This window comes from Atheta coriaria, unplaced genomic scaffold (assembly GCF_025399875.1).
Source record: "Atheta coriaria isolate IRGN ID8LTWV9N9 unplaced genomic scaffold, Caltech_Dcor_3.1 hic_scaffold_16_pilon, whole genome shotgun sequence".
Lineage (NCBI taxonomy): Eukaryota > Metazoa > Arthropoda > Insecta > Coleoptera > Staphylinidae > Dalotia > Dalotia coriaria.
This window is the reverse complement of record NW_027045458.1, coordinates 1503799-1530194: the sequence shown is the minus strand read 5'-3', so window position 1 is coordinate 1530194 and position 26396 is coordinate 1503799. Positions and strand designations below refer to the sequence as shown.

At 36.0% G+C, this 26396-nt stretch overlaps 1 protein-coding gene across 1 annotated transcript in view; it reads right to left on the bottom strand.

Annotated features, from left to right (window-relative positions):
• LOC135802248 (cyclin-dependent kinase 14-like) overlaps positions 1 to 26396 on the bottom strand; it is an 88991-nt gene that overhangs the window by 48307 nt on the left and 14288 nt on the right. Inside the window, 1 exon segment of the mRNA XM_065315798.1 lies at positions 4938 to 5042. Coding sequence (XP_065171870.1) covers positions 4938 to 5042 — 105 coding nt within the window.

The window sequence follows — 26396 nt, the reverse complement described above, 5'->3', positions numbered from 1 at the left end:
ATTATTGTCATTTATCGTTCGGAATGCGCAGCGTTTGTCAATGTCTAGATCTATGCGTTTTGATATCATGAGAATATAATCAAATTTGAATGATCTTATTGCAACAGTGCAATTTTCTATTCCCATAGAGATAATATTTACTTGCATTATCTTACAAGTTGCAGTTCTTGGCCGATGTAGATATCAGTTTAGTAGTTCCGTTATACCATCATCAAGTTTAGCTAACAATACTCTTACTTTGTTGCAACGTCCTTCTTCCGCTCTTAATTCTACTGTTTAACGTTTTCAAAACTCTCATCCAAGCAAGAGAAACGCCTGCTACTGGCACTTATTAATGTAGCATTGCAGCATCTTCCATTATACTTGATAAACACAACCAAGCAACAATACCACAACAACAAGAGAAACAACAAGGAAATTATCCGTTGTTAATTGATGGTAAATGCATTTTATGAGAGCAACAAACAAACTAAACACACAACGGTGCATGCTACCACTTCATTTGCAACCGATTATTAATTACTTTCTTTTCACTTATGTGTAGGTACATTTCTATTCATATTTCTTCATTTCTTCATTCAAGTACTCGTAATAATGTATTATATTGTTTTTTTTTTTGCTGCTAAACTTTTACTTTTACTCTATACAGATTATTATTTATTATTCGTTTTCCTTATTACATTTTTTGTTGCTTTATCGTTTAAATAAATAAATAGCTTATTATAATAATAAGTTATGAAATATTCACCTTACGTATTAAAAGTTGATCTCGTTCTCACATGCTACAGATATTCAGTAGGTGGAAGTTTTATAGCTTACAAACATTAACGATCGAGGAATTCGGCGTGTGGGTTTCCACGTTTCCCAATAAACCAATACAGAAACGACTTGTCCTCTAACCACAAGTGCTGTACATACAATAAACATTGATTACACAATATCATAGATATGATTACAGCATTTTTAAATTATTTCGGAAATCAGCTGATGTAATCATAGAAAATATTAATATTTTTCTATTTATAAATAAAAAAAAGGAAAAATTCAATTGTTTATTACTAAATAATTTAAGAGTAATTTAAATATTTTTATTCCTTTTAAAATAATTATGGCATGTATGTAAAAGAGTAATTATTTCACATCAACGCATTTAAATAATTCTAAGAAGCAGACTTCCGAACGATGCCTTGTGCATACATAAAATAACTAAAACAACACTCAGGTGAACCAAGCAACTCGACCACATTCTACTTAAGGTTACACCCAGCTATGGCATTACAAAACAATTGTGAGAACGCACCAAGCGACTAATCGCCATTCATTCATCCGGCGTAATTTTAATCTTATGCATTTAAGTGATTCTAAAGTCGCACGTCCTTGAACATGTCTAGAATTATATTCCACCCGAGTATTTATAGCGAAATCACATGTCTACAGAAAAATTCACACTGATAATATTTACTAATGACAATTTCCGCAAATTTAAGCTAAGCCACGCATTGCTTTATTAAACTGATTAGTGCTCATAGACTTGATTCGTTATCACATCGCATACTCAATTCACACTCACAGACGAAAAGGAAAGTCTCAATTTAATTCAATAATCGTATTATATGCGTGCATGCTACGCAATGAATCAAATTCAAACGCCAACGCAGAACCGTCACTATTACACGAGCAAATCATAAGCACCGACACTGTGCACGTTTTAATATTGCTTATATGGTTATTATAAATCAGGTCCTGCAAGTGAAAATTTCTACATGGTAGTATAAAGTATGAGTTATGATCTGCTATTGCAACTCGTCGCTGTTGCAACAAAACTAATTTGCTTATTTGCCTATTATAATAAATGAACGGGAGAGTTGACAGCGCGCGCTGCATGAGCGTGGTGTGGCGACTATCACTATGATTACCAACCGCTATAATTCATTGTAATTGAAATAATGTCAGTGTATTATAATGCAGTGTGAGTACGATGTCCTATTTTTTACGTTCCAGTGCATTCAAAGGTATTTATTTCGCTCAGACTAAACAAAACATAAAAAATTCCAAGAAAAATACGTTTTCAGGAAAATTTCCTATTTCTACATTGAACACAATAAAAATCTTATTTTTTTTCTTCGATGATAATTTGTTGAAGAAAATAACTTCAAATCACATGATTGATAGCTTAACATTTATTTTTAACTTTCAAGATCAATTTCAAGTGTTTTAGGAGGAAAAGTGTCAATTGGTCAAGTTAATGGCGTTAATATAAATAAATGCCACCATAAAGTATCAAAAACACGCTTTTTGTTAACTACGACTTGTTTGCCGTGTCCACAGCGATTTAAAACAGTGCAAAACGAATAAAAGCAGGAATTTTATCCCGGCAATGGCAGTTCTCAGGATTGTGAGGTGTACGTGCAAAAAATGCGATTCAAGGTAATCGAGCACAGGAACTGTACGCATTACAATTACCTGCACATTGAATTACGAGCATCGACGACAATGCCACCGCAATTAATACGCCACACGAGCATCGGCCGCAGACGCATAAATAATTGTGATTAATTATCACAACACGTTTCTGATTAACAAATTTTAATTACGTAAGTCATTTTTTTTTCGTGGAATATCAATTAAAAATAGTGTTACGAGATCTAAACAAACAGAAATATACCGATTTTCTTTAAAAATCACGTGTAAAGTTGTAAAATCAATAAAATAAACTTGAACAAATAATATTTAACAATGAAGCGATGAGTAATATGAATCTGATACACTGCATCATTTGCATATTAAAGTGCATATAAATTCAAGCATTACAACCGGAAATGGTAATTAGCGGTCGCTCCAAACTGTAATATATACAGGATCGGATTAATTGAAATTTAAAAAAGTATTCTCTTTATCAATGACTAAAAATTAAAACAAAACTAAAAATTATTCATCATAATTTTACTAAAAATATACTGAATATTTAAATTCACCCCTGGATAATACACACAGTTATATATAATTGCATGTGCACTCCACCATCAGCTAAATCGACCGAAAGTGCTTAACTCTGCCGGTTTCAAACAGAACACCCACCCGCACACCCTGAGCTTCTTTAAACAAGGAAACACATTCAATTTCCTGTAGAAAATTATTCGTTTTCATACCCTTCGTACGTGCCGCAGCGAAACATATGCGTTACACATGATGTTTTTCCTCCGCGCCAGCGCTGATAAATCAAATTGCGATTGTAAATTGTACATTATGTACGCTTTACTTCGCCATCAAGGTGCAGTACGTAGAGTATTAAAGACCCTTCCGCACGTTGAATATTTCGCCCACGCCTAAAACCTCCTCATAATGAAATATTACGTACGTCATGAAAAAAAAAACGCCGCTTCGAAAAATTATTGGCTTCGTTCATTAACTTCCTTCGGCATTGTGAATATGCCGGACATAAATTTCTATTGTGTGCTCGATATTTACGATATTCAACTTCCGAACAGCATACACATGATTGCGTACTAAATTCGTAAATATGAGAGCATCCCAATGAAAAAAAAAGCACTTAAACATAAACCGTGTACAATTTCGATGATTAACCTGGTTACGGAAAAAGTTAAAGTGCGGTTGTCGGCTGTCGCAAACGAAGCATTAAAGCACGAGTCATTAGTTTTAATCGATGGTTACATAAAATCGCCCGTAAACTACAAGAAAAGCGTCGACGCAGTGCGATAATAAAAAAAAAAACAACCACGAACACACAGTGCATAACCTTGTAAACAAGTAAAATTTATGTACTTTAATTTCCCATACTACACCTACGAGTACATCAACGATTATTTTAAATTTTTAAACTTTTTGATTGATTATTATTATTTCGTACCTTCCTTCCGCGTTGAAGTTTTCTTATCGTCTCGTTTCGTTTTGCTTTATAACTTTTTATGGGCATAAACTTTGCGTAAAGCAAACACGGCGTAATATTCGGCGAGGAATTCGTGGGGCGCGATTTTTATTCGAGTTTTTTTATTATTTTTTATTTGAATTATAGGCACGCGGCTGCACTCGACTTCAAAACGCAAGTCGATGATCTTTAATGTAATCGCATCATGGACCCAGCGCGGAGAAAAATATGAACTTGCTGTGCGAAGAGTCGTAAAAAATCACAACCCCAACGCCAACGAGCGGGAATCACCCCAATAACGTTTTTGCATTATTATCGTTAGTGCCCGGCAAGTATTCAAACTATTCGAAAATATTCCGACTGAAAGAAATTTCCAAGGGTGCACGCACACAAAGTGTGCATCATGCAGGAATTCAATGCGATTATTAAAATATTTTTGCGCCCCCCTTATTCAAAAACTAACAGGGATGCCGAGAAAATGCTCTATAAAATAAACCGGTACATTCTGGAAGCGTCAAAGAAATAATGAAGTACGCGCCAAGAAAGTTTTGCAAAACAAAAGTTTTGAAATTTCGAAATTCGAGCCGAAACATCAAATTCGCTTGTAGTCGAATTCGAACATCTTGGTCTAAGAATAGACGCACTTTGCAATCGTCTCTGCCCTTTACGCCGCCAAAACTTTCCAAGCTGGAGTTTTGAGCGAATCCTGCGTCGCCTGCGTACCAAGGTACAATATAAAAGTTATGATGTACTGAGTGGTTGCACTCAGCGCTATTATTTTCCGCAATATATAATATCAGACGAGGGGTGAAAAGAAACGCACCCCCGGCATGCCGCAGATAACTCGGCCGACTTTTACTTTACTTATAACGCGACGAAAGTACAATAGAGTTAAAAGCAGTGGGAATAACTTAGGCGACAACTACATATTTATATACAAAGTGTTTCAATATAAAAAATTTCAAGAAAAAACTAAATTTTATTATGTTTAAAATATTATTGGAACATTTTGTATATAACGCTTTTTGATATAAACGTTGAAAACACTTACATAATCGTCCGAAGGAATGCGACAGTCTTTTCCTGAGTTTCTGCATCTTGGAGGACAAAGCGCCACTTTTCTTCTCCCTCATGGTAACACCGGAGGGAAGGCCGACTGTAACAGAGCAAAACAAACGTTTCTTTTAGTTGGCGTTCCACGAGGCTAAATAAAATGTATACGGGCGATGAATACAGAGAAAAAAGCTTTACTCAAGAGCTGAAAATCAGCTTGGTGCAAGTCTAGCGGAGCCAAAACAAAGAAAAACACAAACGCAATCGCAAAGGAGAAAAAATAAAAATACAAAAAAATATGGAAAATATCGAGTATAAAAATCACATTTTAAGGTCGCTTTCATGTCCCTTAGGGGGAATATTTAGCCTCGAAACAAAAACAAGAAAATCAAAAGAAGATCAAAGAATTTTTGTTATTTAAACTGTAAAACAAACATATAACTCCAAATAAATGAATTATTTATACAAAAACTCAGATAATTGAAAAATCAAGCACAATTAGCTGTTTCACGAATTGTGACAATACAGAGTCATATGCTGCGCACATGACGCGACATTTTCGGCATAAATACTTAGTGTCCGCCGCGTGATAATTTGATTCGCGACCAAACGAATCCAGCCGTCACAGCGTTCTTTTGATCACTTGTTAATTGTTAGCTTGTGCTGGTGTTTAAAGCATTCCCGACGACATTGTCGCATTGTGTTGCATTCGCTAACCGGATTACAAGGCGTTTGCTCTCCGCCAGTGTCACACTCGAAACTCGACTCATTTGTGCGCGCCTGATGCGTTAATGACTTGATGATTTCATGCCGGCTGCAATTGACTTTTCCCACACGCTGACGCAGAGTGCACGAGCACATCTTGCCCACAAATTCTATTCCATCCATCTAGAAATTTGTTTGGTATACATGTCACTCGATTCTATTTTCTAAAGTCTTCGTATAAATACTTCTTTGTGTGTGGCTGCCTCATCATCTGTTAATGCTTCTGTATTTTTTATCGCAACTGGTTCGTTGACACGCAAACTTGTTTGAAAATTAACTATATAGCTGAATTAAAGCTTGACTGGTGCATTGTGGTAAAGTGAATGTTTTGTTCTCATACTCATGTGCGCGCTTGCATTCATTCAATTGATCATCAGATGTTGCTCATCGCTTTAAACTTGTAAAACGATCGCATTGTTTTATGGTCGGCTGTCGGCCTGTTTACGGCGTTATTCACATATTGTTTGCATCCGGCTGGCGCACTATTTGAAATTAACAAGATTTTGATCTTGTTATTTTTTCTCACCGGCGAGATATTGAAATTTTTGAAGTGAATTTGTTTTTGTTTGCCTTCTTCCGCATCAGAGCGAGATTAAAATTGAAAGAAACAACGCATTTGTAGTGCAGGAGCTCCGCCCAGTCCTAACTGCGCATGCGTAGAACGGAATTCAGTGACTTTTCACACATTTTTTCGTGGTTTCGTACACATTCATGTGGTTAACATTCATTCCGATAAGATTGTGAAACGGACGAATTGATGTTAATATGTTGCGACTATGCTATTTCAATATTTAACCATTTGTCGATTAACAACTTTTCATTTACTCACGCTTGAGGCATACCAACAATATTTGAAGAATGCATTCCATGTCAATCATACACAAGCCGAAATTTATACTCGAAATTGTTTTAATTTGAAATTTGCTGACTTTTGGATAATTTACTGCTGTGCACGCGTTGTTTTTGCTTAGACTGCAGTTTATTTTATGTCATAATACGAACTTTATGAATTTTACATTCCGAAAATGTCTAAATTAAAATCTTTACGATCACATCGTATGCACAACATGAGAAAAAGTAGTAAATACTGAAATTGCACTTGCATGTACAAAATGGACATAAATCTTGAGAGTTCCCAATAATTTCATAAGAGACATCCCACATCCACATCCAATTTGGTTGCTTTAAACTTTATTAGAAATCTGTGGGCTGAAAGCATACACTTACTAAATTAAAAATACTTAATTTAATTTGCGGGACATGGATAAATGCACTCCTCGCTTGTATAATGCAAGCGCATAAATTCACTAAAAATACAATAAACAATAGAAAAGCGGCTGAATTCGTATCCGTTTATTGACTTTCTTCAACTTTGTACTGCGCACAGAAATAACACACTTGTACTAGTACTGGTACAAAACGTTACGACTCGCAATGAATAATTTATTGCGACAAAATTTATTATCTTCGGGAAATTTAAATGCTATAAATAATCGATAAAACTGCATGTAAGCGTTGTTGAAAAGACAATGCATTGCATAACAAAAGTGCATTTAATTTACCTACTTGAATATAATTAGAAAATAACAAAAACTTACTGAAAGACTTATTTAAGTTTGTTTGTAGACTTTTCACCGGAAAACTTCTGAATGAATTTTTGTGAATTTTGAAATATGGGAAAATTAAACTTTGGAAAAGAACATAGGCGACTTTTTGTCCCAAAAATCAATTTTGAAGATTCAATATAAAAGAAAAGTTTTACGAAAAATCACTGTTTTCCTAACAAATATACTCATTATAAATGCAAATATGAGTTTTCCTGTTTATTTGTATGTTTCCACACTAAAATCATTGAATGATTTTTAATATATTTTGGTATAGAGATAGTTTTGATCAAGGAAATGCAAATAGGCAACTTTTTATCGCAAAAACGTAACATGAAATGTTTAAAATAAGAACTCAAATTTACAATGACGAATCATGACGCAAAAGTGCATTATGAACATTTCTCATTTCTTTAAATAAAAATTGATAAACAAACTTAAATAATAAAAATTTATATTTTACTACAAGACACATATTTACTGTAAATTCACAAAATAAACTTCTTAAAATCTTATTTTGCGCACTTAAAATAATAATTTTCTTCAGAAGTAAATTACTTCCGAGCAAAGCTCGCACAGATTACTACACAACATAAACAAAACAAACCATTTTATTTTTTGTGTCAACCGGGAGTCATGGACAAGTAGAGACAGTCCAAAGACTTTTTTTATTTAGTATCCATAGTTATTAATTGCATTTGACCTCCGCGACAGCATTACACATCACTTACACACTTCTATTTCCTATCCAACACACATCCCGAGACCTAAATAATCGCCGTATCAAACAGAAGCGACCACCGAGGCGACGGCCACAAAACGATATCCGTTTTATTTAATGCTTGGAGGACAAAGCTTGTTTTGATATGTTTCTTTTTTTAATATAAAATGACAGCCAGGCGCACTCTGAATGCGAACGCATTCCAGCGTCATTAATCATTCGCCGCATTTATATTTATATACACAATGTGTATCAAAATAAAATTTGTAGGAAATTTGTATACGATGCCGATAAAGTCGACATTCTACTTGACTGGACTGGACTTGAATGAATTAATTCTCTACATTTTAGCCCACGCTCTACAATCGCAGAAGATGAAAAAACTGAATGCCCACATTTCAAGCAATCAATCACTTTGATAGAATGGTGGCAAAATGGTGCGCGGAGAAAGTCGCAACTTGGTTGCAATGTGCATAATATGTAAATTTTAGATATAAATTATAATATTGCGCACATTGCATAATATTGGTTTTTATGCCTGAATGACTGACCAAATAGGTGAGCTGCGGTTGAGTGTTGAAATCATTAATTAAAAGCGCACAACGTTCATTCATTAAATTTTATTTTGTGTGTCTAACCGTGTGTGATATTAAGTTGGAAATTTTGTAACATTAAATGAGTGTGGAGCCCAAACAAGCTTGTAAGTTTTGATATTTTATGACAAAATCGAAACTAGTACAATAATGTCAATTAATATCAATGAAAGTGCAAATTCAGACAAAGTTCAATAAATGTGAGGACATATCTACTGTAGTTTTGAAAGTTTGAAAACTCAGTTTCACATCGAGAGACCACTTGAAAATTGATCAATTACTCGTCATTATTTGCGTCCATTATTAACATCTGTTTAATCTTGACATTGATGACATTCAAACTATCTCGTTTACAACCAAATACAGAATGTAATTTAACTGCTTTCTATTCGAGTTTTCCAGCTTATTATTTTATTATCTATCGGCTATTCAGTACATGACAATTATGGTAAATATTAAAAATTCAAATGTACGTTTGTGACACTTTCAAACATAAACTATTAAACACATTTTTATAAATTTTTATAAATCGTGATATTTTTGGGAAAGAAAAATAAAATAGTTTGATTTTTGTCACAAAAATATAACTGGTAGCGTGTAAAATAAGGCATGAAAGTTGATATAAAGATTCAATCATAGTTATAGTTCTAGAAATCGGATCAAGATGGCGGAAAAGCATATTATAAGCATTTCTCGTCATTTAAGATTAAATTTAAAATCTTAACGTCAAAAAATGACTAAAAATAGCTTTAAAAAACAACAAACAAATTAGTTAAGCAACTTTTAACTAAAATCAACGAAAAAAATAGAACTACATATTTTTATCAAGTTTAAAACATCGCAACGTCTAATTAAAACCCCCATATTTCTCAATTAAAGAAAAAACTAAAATTCTTCACGCAATTATTAATAAATCATCTAAACTAAACCGATATTAACCCGCATATGTTAGATGATAAGCTCGCCATAAATAAAAACATCTCGGCATTATAGATTTAGAGAAGATCAACTGATAGCGCTATTTTCGTACCGGTTGCGGTTGTGTCCCATGCAGAACCTCAATATATTGATTAATACCTTCATCGCGTCGGCACTTAACATCATCATCACCGAGAACGCAAGCAGTCAGTCAAGAGCGACACAAAAAAAGAAGTGCGGCTATAAATAAACATCGATAGACGCTTATTACAACATTATAAGCCTTAATGAAATTATTTTCGGAAGCATTCGCCGATCAAACAGCCGTTTATTATGGAAGTTAAGTGGAAGCAGACTAGACGCGAAACGTTATTATAAATAAAATCGAACTTTCAATGAGCCAGTTGAGCTATTTTTAATGTTCAAACACAATTTTCCGTGAAATCGTAGGAAGAATGTGTAAAATAAACTAAAAGTCGATGCATACTTCTTTGTTGGTCAAGGATAAACAATGTTATTTCAGCATTATTCCAACAAAACATCTATTTAATTTAAACTTGTAAAATACTCTACTTTTATTTTAAAACTTAAAATAAAAAGTGTTCTAAAGTAGTATCTAAGCTGATCTGAAAGGTCTGCAAATCTGATCTCGCACTAGCATAATGTGATCCTTTTCGGGTTCATGTTAAATCACCTGACACGAATCGTTTTACGTCACGGTCTTCAGCTTTTATCGAATTAAGATTTTTTGCACTATTTTTTCTGTAGTAAAATATTTCCGTTCGGTCTACGGGCAGCGTTTTCAAGTTAAATCACCTGTCACGAATCATGTTACATTACCTGCATTTCAAATGCTTCTCAAGCTCTAGAAATATTCTACTTCTTCATAAATCTTGTGTTGGGCTATTTCTATAGATCCCACAACAACTTTTCACGGATATTTGATTTCAAAGAAGTATAGGTAAATAAATGCACTCTCCGTACACTTGCAGCCTGCACGCCCGATTGATTTTCAACGTTGTCGCGTGCTGACACACTTTCTAACCCGTCGAGTGGTTTATGTGCATGAACAATAATTAAGTGCCAATTTTCTGCACGATGTCAAAACCAGCTCCGATGGTATTTGAGAGACATGCTGCGAAATTTTAAACGTTTGATGATTCTTAGCATCCATTAAAAAGCCATTTGGTCCTCTTCAATCACAACCAATCGCAATACGGAGAGACAAAAGCCAACAAAAAGGGAGCGGCATGTTTATTTAATGTCTTTATCTTGTAAAAACACGAGTGCATGCTACGAGACAACAAGCGTTGACATTGTCTTCGCCAAACGTCAATAAACGATGCGTGAAGCATCGTCAATTGGATTCGAGCCACAGCGTCCCTCTTCAGTCTCACGAGTGACAATAAGCCGTCTTCTTGATATCAAGGGGATGAATGTAGATTTTTGGCTTGCGGTCGCATCCGGTAAACCATTTGTTTTCCGCGCATCACTCAGGATCGAATGTTTGCAGAAATATGTATTAGTAGCGCATTGACATGAATGCAACACCCCTGAACATCGATGGGGGGAAATGCCACGATCCATCAGCGTGCGAGGAAAAACCAGCAACAAATCCGCGCGCCACCACAAAAGCAGATTTAATTTATTGATGGACCGACCCAAAGTGTACGAGAGACCAAAGAGAATGCGTTAAAACGTCAATGCCAACGCTGGCGAATGACAAACGACGCAACCATAACGTGTTCTCGCTATGCGTACATTTGCACCCCCAAAGCACTCACGAAAATGTGTAAATGTGGAGAGGAAAAACGCATTTTCGCCGAGTTAACTATGTAAATTTATGAATGAACAAAAATCACTCAGCTTAGCCACCAGCGGGAGAGTAAAACTAAGCCAATATACACCGCGGTCATTTTCCATTCACCCTGTGTAGTTGGATTTGTTGTTTACACAAGTGGAGAGCTTTCCGGCGGGCTTATTTTAATTTCCGCATGGTGCATGAAAGGTGTACGTGAATATATGAAAGCTAAAAAGCATCCACTCGTTCGTTGTTGTCCAGCGCAAAACAAACACAACACCAGCATTCACATTCGCATAAAGTTAGCGGGGCACTTCGATTGTACACAAAACAACGGACAACAGCTTTGCTGGTACGGATGGAAGCGATGCGATTACGTATTAATTCGGGGCGGCTCGCCCGCAATTACGAACGCCGATTGCCGGCGAGCTGGCGGCGCAAATAAATCAACAATTTCCCATTAACAACACAAACGGCGTGTGCGCGCACGCGCCGCAAACACATATATACATAGATGAACGAGTATGTCTCCCGAATTAAATGTAAATCAGTGAATACGGCCCATATGGGGCAGGCGTGTGTGTAGTTTGCGAGGGAGGATGTCGTGATTACACCAACGACTAAGCCTATGGTCCAACCGAGTCTAGACTGTAGACAAATTAAACAAAACGAAACATTCGACGCCAACACGGATGGTCGCGGATGGTTTTTATGTTTGCATTACGACGCGACGACAACATGCAGCCCAACCAAATGTGCAATCAAACTTGATTTTCATGTTTATTTATATTTAGCCAACAAATAAATATTTTATAAAAACACCAACAATGCACGAATAGAAGAAATAATTACTTAATTAAAATACTGGAATGTTTTTACTACAACTAATTAATTTCATTACACGTTCTTGGGCTATTTTTAACTTCCAAGAGGTTAACACTGGACAATTACACGTCGACATTCATTCCAAGAGTGCCGGCAAAGTTTAGCACTCGCCGTTGAACACGAAATATTAGCAATAAAAGAAATAAACGCCCGACACCATCTGAACAAATACAAGAGAACCTGAGAGCACCAAGAAGTTCAAGTGGAAGTTGGATGCGCGCACTTTTCCACTGAAATGTGCAATTTCTTAAAACTATTTGCCGTAAAGATTTGCGCCGACCTCGCCTACTAATACATCCAATGCGCCAGCGGCTAGCGAAGAGAACAAAACTATACACGAGTAGTTTTAATGAACAAATAGCTGAATGTCGTCGCCTTCTATTTCCACTCGACTGGCCGTCGTCGCCGAGGCACTGGCCGCGCGCGAATAAATAAAAGATCGCAACGTCGACGATGAGGCGGGGGCATAAAATCGCGCTCGCATCACAACCGCACGACGAGTTTGAAATTTGCTGTATGCGTTTATGTGTAGGTATATCGGTGTGCACTGAATGCATCTGTAATTACAACCAACAAGTAACAAACTAGACGGGCGCAGACATGCGACTAGACGATGCGTGATGCTTCGGATGCGTCGAGAAATACAAGATGCGAAAGCAGCAAGAGTCGGAAATTAATGAGATTGGATGCCTCCAATATGAGAATATAAATTCATATTTTGATGTTTCAATGACAACTGCTCACGATATGACAGGCACATGATTACTAAAATGTCATTAAACTCGCTGCAACAGACGTAAAAATAGTTACGAATAGTGCGTTGACTCGTGTACTATTTTTAAATTTTGCGATCGACAAAAATAGAAATTTGTTGATTGAAGAACGATCGTTAATTTTCAGTGTGTAATAAATTTCACCATCAATTGAATATTACCTGCTAAAACTACGATAAAAATAAATTGAGTGTCAATGTCCATTCGTGACGTTTAATTTCTGATGATAAACATCATATTAATACGCTTTCTGCGTGAACTAGCAGCGAAAATGAGAAAACAAGAATGCAAAAATAAATGGAAACATATGTATCAATGTCGTGGCGTTTTCATTCGATGCAACTGATATTGATTTACCGTCATGCACACTCTGACAATCAAATTAAAAATAGTTTTTATTGCCGACAAGAATTTATGGTGTAATTTTTAATTTTTCTCCTTTTTCTCTAGATTAATATAAATTTCTATCAATTCGTAATGCAGCCCACATGTGTAGGATGACTTCATCGATTAATTAGACAAAACGTTTACAGAGTGGTATATAAATTGTACTTAATGTTTAGTTTGATAGCTAATAGTCTAAGTAAAAGTTATACGGACACCCTATGCCAGCCTACATGCATTAAAACATTAAGTCTTTGTTTCGTCGTGCGGCCGACCGCCAATTCGGAATTTAATGATTCATTGAACATGTGCATTAGCATTACGCGAGTAAAGTTGAGTAATTACTAGCATGCCGCCCCCGCGCGCGCACTGAACCCAGCGCGCCAAGTTGTCGGCTCAACAGAGCGCAAAACCGCTAGGAATTAATGTCTTTATAACTATTTAATTAATACGTATAAACTTGGGCAAATTAATTCACTAAAAACCTGTTAGGAGATAAGTTTTCCTCTTGGTGAATCAAGAAAAACATTAAAAACAAGAAAATATTTTGGTTATTCTCTGTTTGAAGCCATAGATAAAGCAATACTCAATTCTTATCTGAAGTTGTCTTCGCGCAAAAGTCGTGCCAAACTATCGATATCGAAATATCGAGCAACATCGACCACGACACTCAAATCCCACCAAAACTTTCGCGCGGCTGTCGATGGAGAAAAGAACGCGATTGCCCCGTGGTACGTGCATCCTGTGAGGACGAACGTGATAAACCGTAATAGATGTTCGCCCATTTGTGCCGGATTTTCCGTCTTCGCCATCCGTCGCAGATCGCAAACACACATACAAGTCTCTACCTGATACCCTCCCCGCATACTAGCATCATTCCCATACCACCCCACGTACACTTTATTATGACGGCTGCCGGTTGCCTGCCAGGCGAATATCGGCACCGAAAAATACAAGCAGCGTGGGGACGAGTCGAGTTTTATGGGCACTATTCTTAAATGATAACTGGGTCAGATGTTATCCCAGAGTGCATTCGAACACGCCCGAAAACACGCACGAGCAGACGAGAAGAAGCCGAAACCGAAAGCTTATCTAGTGAAGAGTATTGTCGAATAAAACGGTCTAATGCTTTTATTCAAGTTGGAGGAAATATATGTTTGGTGTTTTGATTCGAAGAGCAATTTATTTTATTGTAAAATTTCTATTTTTTAAAATTTCAATTAAAATTCAAGCGACCTTCTAAAATATTCAATTTTAAAATCAAAAATGTTAATATTTGACAGTTGCAAACGACTGCATAACTAATTTATTGCACAAAGTTGAAAATTTACCATCGTTATTGTAAATTGCCTAGACATCTGATCAAACATCGTAAAAGTTATTAACAAGTCAATAAAATTTTAAAGTAAACGACACGAACGTGACTGAGAATATTTAAAACTTGACGAAAATCATTTTAAAATGACCATAAAAGTGATCCTAACAAAATATAAAATGTTTCCTAAACTATTTCGACTTAAATCAATTCTCGGAAATCTCTATCTTTATGCACATTTTATATGAATCACGAAAGATAAGATATTAAACTATTTGCTTAAATTTTCAAAAAAAACCCACACATTATCTCAATATAAACACCGAATAAAAATTTATCAAAGCAGCAATTTCAAGATTCTTCCCGATTTTCACATCTGACGCGCTGAGATAGTCGCCAAGTGCGTTCTGGTCTAGGCAAAGCGGCATGGATATAAAGGCCGGCTTTGTCTCTTCCTGCGCGCTCGTCGAATCTGAACGGATCTACAAACGTCGCGGCTCACAAAGCATACAGTCACACACACTTACATACATACATACATGCACTCAGTGGCGGTGAGAAGCGTCTAGGATAAAGCATTTTATTTCGTGATAAACGCGCGCGCGTATGAAACAGCCCCGGCTGAGCGCGCGCATGTAAATTCTTTTAGCGGCGCGCCGCGACAGCGAATCGTCCCACGAACACGCGCGCCTGAATTCTATTTATTCTTATTATCTCTTCATACTTCATATACTTGATATTCCAGGCGCACGCAATCAGAGATAGACGCGTCAACTGTGCAAGCAACCGCGACAAAAAGAAACCGTCAGAGCCCAGTGATGAATACGAAAATAAATGTCTTGAAATAACTACACAAATTGTAAATCACGAAAATGTGTTTATTTTAATATAAAGTAGCTTAACTAATTATTGTCTTGCCTAATTCCTGTCAATTCCGCCAAAAACATTAATAATTTCGAATTATATAACTAAAACAATGATTAAATCTTCATAACAATTTTCATCCCGTATTTTCCACCCATCAAGTTAAATTTTTACAACAAAAAGTAGCTTATTTTATTTTCCATGATCAAAACGATCCCAAAACCAAAATTTATCCCAATTATTCGAATGGTTTCCCCGTGAAAGCGTGACAAATAAACAAACTGACATTTCACATTTGCAAAATGTATTACCACTGAAACCGAAAATACAATTTGCGGCTTTTTCAGCACACATTAATACCTACATCAAAGGCGTAAAATTACGCACAAATATTTGCCACACATTCCGCACATCCTCCGCCATAAAATTATGCAATAACACACACAAACGTTGCCGTTGTTGCTAATATAGTATGAGTAGAATAGTATGACAAAGCACGAAGAAATTTAAAATATGATAAAAGCAAATAATAAATAAATAAAAGAAATAGAAACACTCACTATAACATTTATCACAAAACGCGTTGACTATTTTGTTAAAATGTTCAAATCTTAAAATCAAGAAACAACTCCGCGCGATGTTCTTTTTATTCTGCTTATTCTGCACTATTGGCACTATTCTGCGCAAAGTCACCGATAGAAGAGTGTAAAGTAAACAAACAACTGATAGAACGACCGCGTCATTACACACACCACGTTTTCGGGTATGCAAAACCCAATTACTCGAACTTACGCAAAAAGTACTGATTTCAAGAAAAATCTAATTAGAATTAATTGATGTACGCGATTCGCTTTACAAAATGAGTCAGGTTCGTGGTTTCTACCGTTAAAATTGAGCTTCTTTCGCGGCGATAAGCAAACCCTTATCTAATATCATGTAAAAAATACACGATGCACACAAATTTATATAAATCATTAATATTTTAAGTTAATTTGAAAAAAATTAATATATACTGCAAGTGACTCACTTGTGATGGTAATGTGCAATGATTTTCACATGGTAACGACACTTTTCTGCAGATTTTGCGAATATTCAGCAAATTTTTCGCGGAGCTGCACGCTGCAACGAACGTTGGAACACGACTGATACTCTTGAGTGTACGATGCGCGAGATTAAGCAGTGTTGGACTTCCGCTCACCCCGCACCCGAGACATGCGCGCGAAGAACATCAGGTGATATGTCGTAGGCATAGATAAATCCAAATTCGAAAAGGTGTAAACAACCCAAAATACAGACATTCAATTCAATGTATTCTTTATCACTTTCTAACGCGTCTTAAATACACGTCGCAAGCCTTTGTTATCAATTATAATTCGCTGCAAAATAAGAATGCTTATGAAATTGGAATTAAACGTGTAGCACTTAATTTAATTTTTGAAATTTATATTAACGATCAACGCGCAATTTAAAGAAAAATATAATATTGCAAGATTTGCAAATGTGCTGATATTACATTTGAAGTGAAAAACTTTGGATGAACCGGGCTCATCTGTTTGATGCAACGAATGCAAATCAATTGATTTAAGTAGTGAACAGCTGTAAAAGTTGTCAATTTTTTATATCAATTTTATTAAAATCAATATTTTGCGTGCGCAAAATGCACGCTCGACTATCAAATCTATTTCAATGCCGCATCTACCGTGTGAAATCACATGGACACGGATGTACACACACTTCTACTACTGCAAACAAACTCCCTGCTGTAAAATAAACTTGAAGCTGCGCCATCACCTGATTTAATTTATTGCAAATGCTGCATCCTAGTGTCATCTAGGATCCATTTAGAATGTTGACATCACAAAAACTCGTTTTTGCATCAAAACAAAAAACAGCATCAACCACGAAAATACGTAACACGCACTTTGCCTCAAGTCCGCAACTCAACGCGTTCACTTCGCTATGGTTTGCCGCAGCTTATTTATTGTTGTTACATCGTAATGAAAACAAATAATTTATATCGCAATCATAACGCGGTCGGTGTGTGCGATCAACTCAAAAGGCTTACAAGTAACCTTATCTCGACTCTTGTCTTTTGCTAAACCAAACTAACAACAACAACATGACGCCTGTAAAACCGGCTCATAAAAGGCGTGCGCTCCCAACTAAAGAGTAAAACAGCAGGAGAATTTGCGCACCCGGAATAAAATCCCAAGGAGATATAATTTCATGTGTTGCGGGACAGCTTATGAGCAATTCGACAACATGCCAGAAGATGGCCGGAAGTGCAATTCAAGTCTTTACACAAACATAAAATGTGGCTTTATACGAGCAAAGAGGCAGATGTGCTGCATATTAGCCGGCAGGTGGTTCAACACTTAAAAACAATTCGCGTTCACAACATAAATAAATAAATGCGAAAAAACTAAATTTATTCATTTTAATAATATAGTCATCTACTGTATAAAATTACCTTTTTCAATGATGTCCTACTTGTATCTCGCACCGTTTCTTAATCTTCCTCCCAACTTGATTTTTTGTTGTTGCTCGGCGAGGTCGAAGCGAAAACACTTCCTTTGCACGTTTGCAGATTTACAGTTTCATTTACTTTTTGCTATGCGAATTCGCTACCACATATTTCTCAACACATCCACTCAAAGATGAACAACAGCAACAACTAGCCGAAGCACGCAGGCTAGCGCACACACAAACAAAAGTACCGTAAAAGTAGGTACACTTTTATACGATTACAAGTCCGCTGTTGAAAATATTATAGGTCAAAACTTTTACGCAGCTATCTATGCGAGTGTTCTACATAAACAAACTGCACAATTCCGCACGGTGTGATATCACCCACAGAAAACAAACACCACAACTGCTTTCTTCACTCTTCCACACCACAACAACACTCAACACACGAGATTCAAACTATCGACACGCTAATCATGCACGACACTTCTTGTTCTTGTTGTTGATTAGTTTTCCGCGAATGGAATCTCATTGTTGTAATTGCGTCGCGGCGTTAACGACGATGACTACGAGTGCGTTTGCGTTTATTTATGCCGATATAATGCACACCGATTGTTGTGTTATCAATGCGATTAGATTACAAACAGGCAATGTGTGTGTGTGTTTATGCTTGACGCGATCTAGCACTGGCACTAGCACAACACTACGCTCCGTGTACCGCTCGACGCAACCTCCAGCACACGAGTGAATGAATCATGATGAGGTAATGGCAGAGCTATGAGCGGCCGCGGTGCGCGGCGTGCGCGTCGTGTGCGTTGTGGAGGGATTGCGCGCAGCGCGACATAAACAAACCTGCTGCTTCAGGTTCGGGAGCGCGCGGCGAACACAGTTCAAAACCGTTCTTGTTCTCGTTCTCGCGCGCAGTGAGTGTGTATGTGTGTGTGCGACGAACGCAATCGGCCTTTTTCTACCAATTATCGCTGCAATTCGCTCATCCTTCTCCCTTCGGGGGCTTTGTGCACACAGCAGGACGCGCGCGTGGACCGAGGGTAACATCGCGCATGCTTTACGACCACGGCGGGGGGACGCGCAGCCGAGCCGAGCCGGCAAGTCCCCCGATGTTAGTTAGGTTCCAGAGGTGCACGCCGCAACGAATTGAAATAGAAGGGCTGTGATGGTGTGCCGCGCTCCTGCTGCAACGCAACACACAACACAACACAAGGGGGCTGTGTGCATGTGGCTGTGCCTATTTTAGGACAGATTATGTTTTGACTGACTGCACTCGCCGGGCGCATTTAATACGCTTGCCCCTGCTGCACACCACATTCAACGCCTTAAAGTCAAATCCTCCCTGTGGATAATACTTTGGATGTGCTTGTATTATCGCATGTTGCAAGCAAGCGCTTGAAACTTGCGACGCTTATAAATTGAAAGATTTACGTGCATGACCAACTCTTGCATCATGGGTAATTACCGGAGGGCGCTTTCTAATTAGTACGATGCGTATGTAAGTAAATTATCGTGAGAAAAAGACGCGTCACGTGTTAAGAATGCGTGAAATGTGAAAAAGATGCAACCAAACACCGCGCATCCTTTCTATGATTATAATTGGTCTCAATATAGCTGGAAATTCAACCTTGAACTATAAATAAATTAATTTCCCGGATATTCCCTGTGTAATAAAAGCAATATAAAATATTTACATGCTACAAATTACATTTAAGTACTTTGTTTAATTAAATTTTATATAAAAAATCAATATTTGTATTTATTTAATGATAAAGTGACTTTCACGGTAAATAAATGTAAAAATAAGCAATTTACGATTAATAATACACAACAGTTTAATTTCATCAAGAGATTAATTAATTCGCGTTATTAATATCGAACAAACACTTCCACGAACAGTTGTGTTGAATGTTTATATGGTGGTAAAGCAATTCGTAAAAGGAGTAATGTCAATGTCAGTTATAATAATGATAATAAACGTTACGTAATATAAACACACATAATACCGTAATACTGCTTCCACTTTTTCCACGTCCACAATAATAACATAAATTTATATAATACACAATAATAAAAAAAATAATAAAGCAGCTGATTCAAGGTCAATTTTGCATTTTGACCAATTTCTTGATTTGTTTTATGTAATTTTATTAATACACTAGCTTTTATTCGCGACTTCGTCCCGGTAGTGTTTAATAAAAATGTAATTCGTTTTTACTCTCTTGTTCTAGACATAGTATGTGTCATTTCTATCAAAAAGATTCGCAATTTTATTTTAAAGACATTAATTATATAAAGAATTGCTAATAATGCACTTCAGCGCGCCATCTCGGATTCAACTATTTAACTATAAATATGATCAAATCTCAATGTCAACTTTTATTCTATAGAAAAGGGCTTTCCGGCAATTATTCGAATTTTTCTTGCCGTAAAAACTATCCTTAGACTTGAACGAACATTAAAAAAAAAGAATTGGCCAAATTAGTCTAAGCGTTGTTGAGTTATGCGCTTACCAACAGATTTTGCGATTCGTTTTTATATTATAGAAAATAGAATACACAATAATAAAAATAATAATAAAGCAGCTGATCCAAGGTCAATTTTGCTGTTTGCAGTCGAATATCAAAAGATTATACTTAAGTGACCAATTTCTTGATTTATTTCATGCGATTTTATAAATATATTAGCATTCAATCGTAAATAGAGAACAAAGGCAAGAAAATTACCTTTGGCATTTATGCTATAAGCTGTAAATACGATAATAACTGCCAGTTATTTGTGTATATCCATTCAGAAGTCAAGAAACGACCATTGTCCCTAAGTGATTTATAAATAATAAATGCGGCGATACAAATAGCAAGAAATCGACAATAAAATAAACAAGATATTTTATTCCGATTAGTCATTTCCTTTAAGCTAAGATTTACTTTAAAAATAAATAAATATACCGGTCTAGTCATACCGCGACATCAGGAATATTTATATTTAAACAAGATAACAATTTATTACGCAAATATATGTGCAATGTTTTTATCATATCATATTTCAGCTGTAAATTAAAATTTTATTTTCACGTCTTTTGTACTCGTAGATTGGTAAGTACGAGTAGTAACTGTTGGTTTACTTCTTGGCGAACTTACATAAAAATTTTAACGATTGCATAAAACATGCCAGTAAGTGATTTATAAATAATAAATGCGGCGATACAAATAGCAAGAAATCGACAATAAAATAAACAAGATATTTTATTCCGATTAGTCATTTTATCAAATTAAAAGTAAAAGGTAATAACAAATTGCCGCACACTTTTTAATTTCTAATAACGATTGAGTGTTGAAAATATACTTAACGATACTATGTAGGAGTAATGTTACACTATAGTTGCACTATAGAGTAATGTTGGAAGGGACATTATGACCTGGTGCCCTCAGTACTTTTGGGTTATCAGCGGTCATCATCCAGTGTCATGTCTACCCGAGACGATCAGTCTACCTTTTTACATTGTCATATTAGCCAACCAGTTTTTCTTGCTTGTACATTTTCTAAGTGTATATTAACTCATCCAATAAACATAATAAACTGTATCAAATATTATTCTTTCTAAAAACCGCCAATATTATATTGTCTAAACTTCCAGCCTCAATTCCAATATTGAGTAATTACATTAGTAGGTAGACGCGAGTTAAGAAATAGTGCTGTGAAACTCCGGCTGTATACTTTTTTACATTCTATTTACTGATATGAAATTCTGAGAGAACAGAAAAGCAAAAAGAGATATGCACGTAAGAAATATGGCGAAAAACAAAATGCAAATTTATCAATACTTACGAGTAAAAATGCAGAAAAAAGCGCGTACTGCGCTCAGCTTCCATTATGTTTTCGCCAGTGTTTCGACTTCCATTAAGCAATCAGGTAAATTATGATTTCGCTCGCCATACTCGCTTTAATGGTGACTTATTTATTGTCTGTTTTATCGTTATGCGCTTTTATTATGGCCGTATTAGTCGCTACACGATCTGCAGATTAATGTTGGGACCTTATTTCAGTTATTTCAGCAATAAATATAGTAATTTGATATCAAAAAAATTAAAAATAATAGTTTTTATCAAATAATTTAATTTAAGATTTTATTTTGAAGAGAAAGGATATTTAATTGTTTATCATAATTAGTGGCAATACGTTAGTGCATCTATCCATCGTTTGATTTATATCTATGTACGTAAAATAAGGTTTTGTTAGTTACAACATTTATAACTCAAGAACAACTGAACAGATTGTGATGATCTATAGTTTATTGGATTCGTTTCCGCCACGAATAGCAGAATAACCATTAAAATATTAAAAATTATGACTCAAAGGGTGTTAACTAGGGGATGAAAATTGATATAGAGATTCAATCATAGTTACATATTTAATATTTACAATTTAAAATAATATTGAGCATTTTATCGATAGAATCGACACATACAACGTCCAAAACACAAAAAACACATTTTTGCTAAAAAAACTACGCAATTTCCTGCATGAAAAAAGTATTAAAGTAATAATACTATTTGAAACAGACGAATATGTAGCTTTCCATTTGCATAATACCATTGTACGCTGCATTCGAAAGTTCGTTTTCAGTTCCGCAACGTATATTCCAGACAACCACCCCTTAATTTACCCCTAAACCCTCATCGTCATCGCAACAGACCGACCCTAACCATCGGTCACACACCGATAGTGTTAAAAGGCTTAATATTATCACTATCCAGCCAGGGGTTAAATTTTAAATTGAACTCCCATCTATTACGGGAAATGAAAAGTGAAAACAAAAACGCAAACCGAGATAATGGTACCGGTACAAAACTTACACACCCCATTTGGGATTGGGGAAGTCCCGTAACCGGACGGCTTTTCTTAGCACCGGACACTTTCATTATTTAAGCTAGTTTAAATCTTTTCATTTCAAAACAAGTGAAGAGGTGCGGGAGCACACAGGTACAGGATCACTCGTCGTGGCTCGCCAGAAGCGACGCACGGCCACGGCGGGAACAGCCGTTTGCTGTTTCAGGCGCAAAATCGCGACGTCACCTAAATATCAATGTAAGTAATTCCTAGTATATTTATGCATTTACATTTTGAGTAATTCAAAGATACAAGTAGTACTTGATTGTTATCCGTAAAATGGTAGAATATTATTAGATTTTTTAAACAATTTTAGTAGGTACCACCAAATGAACGAAAATGTCTGTCCCTTAGCACCGGACACTAAGTTATTTATAGCGCCGGACAGTAAACATATTGATATTTCTTGTGAGAGAGAGTGAGGAGATATGGCTATGTTGCAGTCAATGCATACATTTAGCGTAAATGTACATACATTTTAGTCAATACATCCCCATTCGCTAAAATTCGTAGTTAAAGTATTTGTGCTTGCTAGAGAATGAACACATTAGCTGAGTGGATGTATGCATTGCAGGCGCTTCTAGTCAGTGTGTTATATATCCGTTGATTAAATCGTTAAATTCTATCACCCCACCCCCACCGCCCCATAAATACCAAACAAAGGGTAGCCTACTACCTAACCATATGACATATTTTAAGGAAATGTCCGGTGAGAGGGTATGGCACAAATATGTGTCCGGTGCGTACTGGGGTGCCACTTTTAAAACTATACTTTTATTACCAAAGTTTGATTGATAGTATTAATTATTTTTAACAGAGGTTGCACATTTTGTTATTTTAATTTGATTTCTTTGTTACATCTACTATATGTCATAATTTAATTAACATTTCTTCAAATATTTTTGATTTATTTATAAATAACCTTGGGTGTCCGCCACTAGGGGACTTCTAATTTATTAAACTTCCGCATCGACTTTGCCGTCCCCATTTGACGCTGCGGCCGTGTTTGATTCAACCCCCGGGCGGCTTGGGGAGGCAAATCGCAGCACAACATCATCGATGTCCCATCGATGCCGAGCGCTACGTTCGAAAATCGTTTGGTACGGAAATAACGATGCTACCTAACAATGCACCTACACATACTCATCTATGGGTTTACGCTATGGACGTGCCAATATAACGCGACGATAAATATCTCGACTCGAGCATCTTTCGCGCTCGTAAAAGAGTAGAAAACAATCGCGAAACTCTTCGGATGGACAAGGTTTATTTACACGGAATACTTTTAAGTAAAAATGGCGGTGATAACAAACTAACATCTAGCGAGCACGCGACGCATCCAGAAACGATGCTCGAAATAAGTTTTTCAATTAACCACAGCACAACTGCTAAAGGCACGAAACAAAAGCAGCGGAAAACACAGCGAAAAACGGGCGTATAATTAATTAATTCAATTGAAGGTATTGATTTATTTAAGAGTTGGTTCTTTTCTGCTGAGTAAGCAAATAAAACTTTGTATTTATCTGTATGTAAAGTTTCACATTTTTCAATGCAGCACTAATTTAGTTCCGTTTATTATTATTTTATTGCACTTTGACGAGTAATTCAAGGTATTTTAAACACGTGAATGTTTGGAAAAATATTCGCAAATTTTACTTTTGTTCGTCATGGAAATTCCCCAGATTTAAATTCGTTTTTCCCGTCGAATTCTGGCGTTTCCCACCTATTATAAGCGTGCGTGTCTGATATCAAATTGACGGGCGGCGGGCGCACGTCGAACTTCTGACGCCGGCGGTGAATTCATACATACTCCACCTGCAATACATTCGTTTTCGCACGCGATGTAGCGCGCCTCACCGCACCTTATTCGTTTCATGAGCGGCATATTGCGGGAGGCGCAAATTCATGGACGGAAGTAGTAGATGCGTCGTTAAAATACGCTAGTGAACAAATACGATTCACTGCGCGATGCCGGTGGATATGCATCTGGAAGTGAATGAAACTAATTTTATTCTTATATATAGTGTCATCGTTCGTAATGATAACGAAGGGTTGAAAAAATCAATTGCAAACATTGTAGAAATATAAATTTTAATAATACGGTACCTTGTGATTTTGACTTCTAAAGAGCGAGAGATGGGATCATATAGGTTTAGAGCTAACAAATTAAGAAAAATTATTAAATAACAGTTAAATATAAATCTGTGATAAATTTTGAAAATTAATTTAAAATTTAATTATATTGCTTCCCGAAGTAAACTCGGCTCTAAAACAAATTGTATTGATTTATCCTGGCTGTATAAATGGCAATATATTTTCAAAGCAGTGTTAGTTACATAAATATTTATAACTTACAAGTACGGCCTGAACAAATTTTGATAATTTGATTTTTATTCGTCTAAGCGCAAAATGGGAGAATAACTATTAAAATATCCCAAAAAGTATGACTTGCTGGGTGTTTAATAAGAGACAAAAGTTAATATAGAGTTTCAAATCGTAGTTATAATTTGAATAATTATATCGAGATATGACGCTAAAAAAACATTATTAGCATTTCCGTTTCTTTTCACAAAATAAAATATGAATCTATCTGATGAAATCAACACATACTAGGACCAAGAAGTAAATTGATAAAAATTTTGCACAAAACTAATGTGACATTGGTTGTCGCGGGGAGAAAAAGCTTTATTTTAAGAAAATTACGCATAAAATAGATTTCTTCCCCGCTTCGTAAAACACCACATATTTACATAAAACTCAGTATAATTTAACAAGCAAAGGTTACGTGATATGTAAAACGCGTAATACTTAATAGCCAACAAAGAAACCACAGTTTATGTTAATCTAACTTGCTTTGTGTAGAACTGTGCATATTCATATTAATTTCCCATTTTTGCCACATATCAAAGCGTACGAAAAATTTACTATGTCCGTGGCATGTGGCAAAGTTTAGATTACAACTTTCACATTTTCTTTTTGTAATACTTGTAATCAAACTCATAATGTAGAACAATTTATACAAATTAATATGTATTAAAAGAAAAAAAAATATATATATATATATATATTATATATATTTTAGAAGCATAAACTTCTCTTTTTCCTTTTGTCTTTACTAAATTTATATTCTTTGAATTTTTACAAACTTGTTCGATACGAGTTTGATACTATATCGTTGTCTTTGGTACATGTATCTTAAGTTCAATTCGCGCCGAAACGACGCAATAACGAAAACACTTTTCGCGCAAATCGCTTTCGTTTAACCGCGCCTCATATTGCACCAATCCAACCACCGGCGCTTTTCCCGACAAACAAACAACAAACACAACCAAAGCAGCAAAAGGGAACGACTCACGCGCAGGCCTCGAAATTCCAACTTATAAAACAAAACAAAAACCCGCGCACTTCCGCACACACCAGGCGAAGAAGAGCGAAGAAAGGGCAAAAGCGAAACCAGCAAACAATGTAC